Raw genomic sequence first — 2,890 nt, 5'->3', positions numbered from 1 at the left:
AGAAAATTATATGGAAAAAATTTAAAATATGTCCCTATATTATAGTATTTTAGGGGTTTTTTATTCCCTTTCTGTCTTTTCTAAGTGTTCTATGTAGATCTGGATAAGGTAGTGGTATGGAGAAAGCTCTCAGGCATTTCAATTTTTATTCTTTAAATATTTTCATTCCTCTACAACTGATAGTTGGCAATCTCTTCATTGACTTAACTCCTAATTTCAAAGCCTATTAAAGTTGAATATTTACAATGAGAGACTATTTTTAAAAAAGTCAAATGGCTACATAAATATATTATTATAGTTAGACTAATGTAGATACTAGGCAGAAGCCAAATCCATTTACAGTTACATTTCCTGTAGTATTTTGTTAAACTTTTATATTAATAACTCGTGATTACTTACCACTCTATCAGGCTTTTTCTACAACTCAACAAATCTCTGAGTGATAAAAGCTCCTAATTTTATTTACCTGCATTAGTCTTTCCAACTGATAGAACTTGCAATGAAGATCTTCAAAGTTGTTTTTGTAGAGGTCTCGCAAACCATAGTCATACATGATTTTCACCAAAACACAGAATGCCTGTTCCTCTGGCATCTACAGGAAAATACAGACATACAAGACATGAGCAAGTGGCATTTGACCAGAATGTCAGCAAAGTTCCTTCATGCTGTTAGTCCCCTGCATAAATAGTTGAAGGCCTGTAGTAAATGATGTCCTTGGAGCCAGACTCTGGAGAGTAACACAGGTAAGATGCTTGTGCAAAACTTCTAGTTTCTTCACTTGACATGAATTGCCCTCTTTTGTTAATCTTAATCATGCTGTCATTCATTCCTCAGGCCATCTTTAAAAAACAGGCAACATAGTCATGTGATTAAGAAATCAAAATAATAGAAAAGGATACAAAGGTAAAAGTCTCCCTCCTTCCTCTCCTTATATACAATAGTCCCTGGTGCCTGCCCCCACCAACCTCTTTCACACAACCTCATAACTACTCTTAATAATTTCATTCTGTATTCTGCCAGTGTTTCTCTATGCAAATAAAATAATTACATTTCTTATTTTACCCATATCCTACATAAAAGATAACATTCTATATATATAGCTATGCATCTTTATTTTTTTCTTAATAATATAAGTTGTAAATATTTCTACCTCAGTATATAGTCGCCTGTTTATTTTTTAAAAATAGCTACAAAGTATCCTATTATGTAGATATACCATATTTCATTTAACCTTGTATCCATCCGTAGTTTCCTATTAATGGATACTTGAGATGTTCCTAATTTTTTGTCACCAATAGCTGCAATAAACAACCTTGTATATGCATCATTTTTTTTCACATGCACAGGAATGGGGTTGGGGTACGGGACATTCCCAAAAGAGGGATTGCTGGGCCACAGGATAAATGCATTTTTAATTTTGATAGACAGTGTAATACTGTTCTCTCAGAGTGTTCTTGATGTTGCTATTTTTCTATAAAAAACAGTTTTCTGGAAAACGAGCAATAAAATCTAATATATTAACCCTTTCAGAGGTACTTTTTATCTGAACAGGAAATAAAACTCTGAAGTCAAAGGGATGAATCTCTAAATTGTGGTATCAATAAACTTAAAGCATATGGAAAGGGACATATCCAATATTCTAGAATTACATCAAGCAAACAGAAAAAGCTGTTGTACTTACTCAGTGTCCTAGGATGTAACTATTATGTAAATATCTACTTGAAATATCACTTCCTTGAAAATATGAACTTGGCTGATTATGATATTTCATACCTTTGTTAGACTAACCTCATGCCTGAATAACTGAATCAAGTAGGGTTCTATTTGTCCACTTAGAAAAGTAATTGCTTTAAGTTTTTATACAAATCAGCCACTACTTATAAACGATGAGATACCTAAATTAGTTAAATAAAATCTCCTAAAGTTAAATAAGTACACTTTGCTGTTGTCATTTTGATTCTCTAAATATCTGCTTATTTCATTTTTAACATAAGTTGTTTGAGGACTTTTCAAAGTTTTTGGCCTTTGACCTGAGCTGTTCAAGTCAGCAAATATTTTCCAGCTTCTATTCAGTTATTTAGAATACAAGTACACTACATTCTTTACTCCTTTAGCAAATGTGTCATTGATACCTCAAGGGACACTAACTGGTATAATACATATATGTCCTATAATACTTCTCTTACCACCAAGTTCTAAGTCCCTTTATCTTAGTCTCAGATCTCTACTCAAATGCGCATACAAGAGAACTTCATGTAAGGTATACTGTAGCCTGTCCTAGAGAAAATAATTCACTTAAGTCTCTGTCTTTCTAAGTAAATGACAATTAGTTGAATATTTTACCATCTCGTGATCTTATAAAGGGAAGGAGCCTTTATCTTCTTGAACGTGGTAAAATCATTAAAGCAAATAAAAGGCTTAAATGCCTTTTGGCATTCATACACTCAGCCACTGATCGCATGAGAAACAGACTCCGTCCTGGGCTTTGCGGATATGGAGGTAAAGGTACAGTGCCTTCCCAAAGGATGAGTAAACAGGCAACTCCACTCGAGTTCGATAAGGACACAGAAGTCCTGGGGTGGGGAAAGCTCGGTGTGTGGATGAGAGGGCGGACGTCCCTACCGCTGGGGTGCAAAGAGAGCAATGGCTGCATAAAGATCAGGATAAAGTATTCAGGGTGATGACGGGGCAAAGACAAATGGAAACAAATTTCTGCTTGTTTCAGGTACGCAGCTTAAATATCATTTCTCTCCCCGGCTCTACCTCACTCTCCTCACACACAGGAAATAATATATTTAATATGAGTTCTCCAAAAACAAAACCATTTAAAAGTTTGAACTCGATCCCTAGAAAATAAGAACTTGTGACTATTATAATAACTGACAATCCC

General features: G+C 34.5%; 1 protein-coding gene across 2 annotated transcripts in view; it reads right to left on the bottom strand.

Annotated features, from left to right (window-relative positions):
- The window catches only part of LOC105821147 (rab GTPase-activating protein 1-like), a 592,862-nt gene that overhangs the window by 251,790 nt on the left and 338,182 nt on the right, over positions 1-2,890 (bottom strand). Inside the window, exon 7 of one of the 2 annotated variants that reach the window (XM_012657785.1) lies at positions 467-592. In XM_012657785.1, the coding sequence (XP_012513239.1) occupies positions 467-592 (126 nt within the window). Of the gene's footprint in view, positions 1-466; positions 593-1,731; positions 1,746-2,890 lie in introns of those variants that run through there. The other variant, XM_012657786.1, reaches the window with a different exon arrangement.

Source organism: Propithecus coquereli, unplaced genomic scaffold, assembly GCF_000956105.1.
Source record: "Propithecus coquereli isolate 6110/MARCELLA unplaced genomic scaffold, Pcoq_1.0 Scaffold56, whole genome shotgun sequence".
Classification (NCBI taxonomy): Eukaryota; Metazoa; Chordata; class Mammalia; order Primates; family Indriidae; genus Propithecus; species Propithecus coquereli.
Note: the sequence above shows the minus strand (reverse complement) of the source record. Positions and strands in the feature narration are given on the sequence as shown.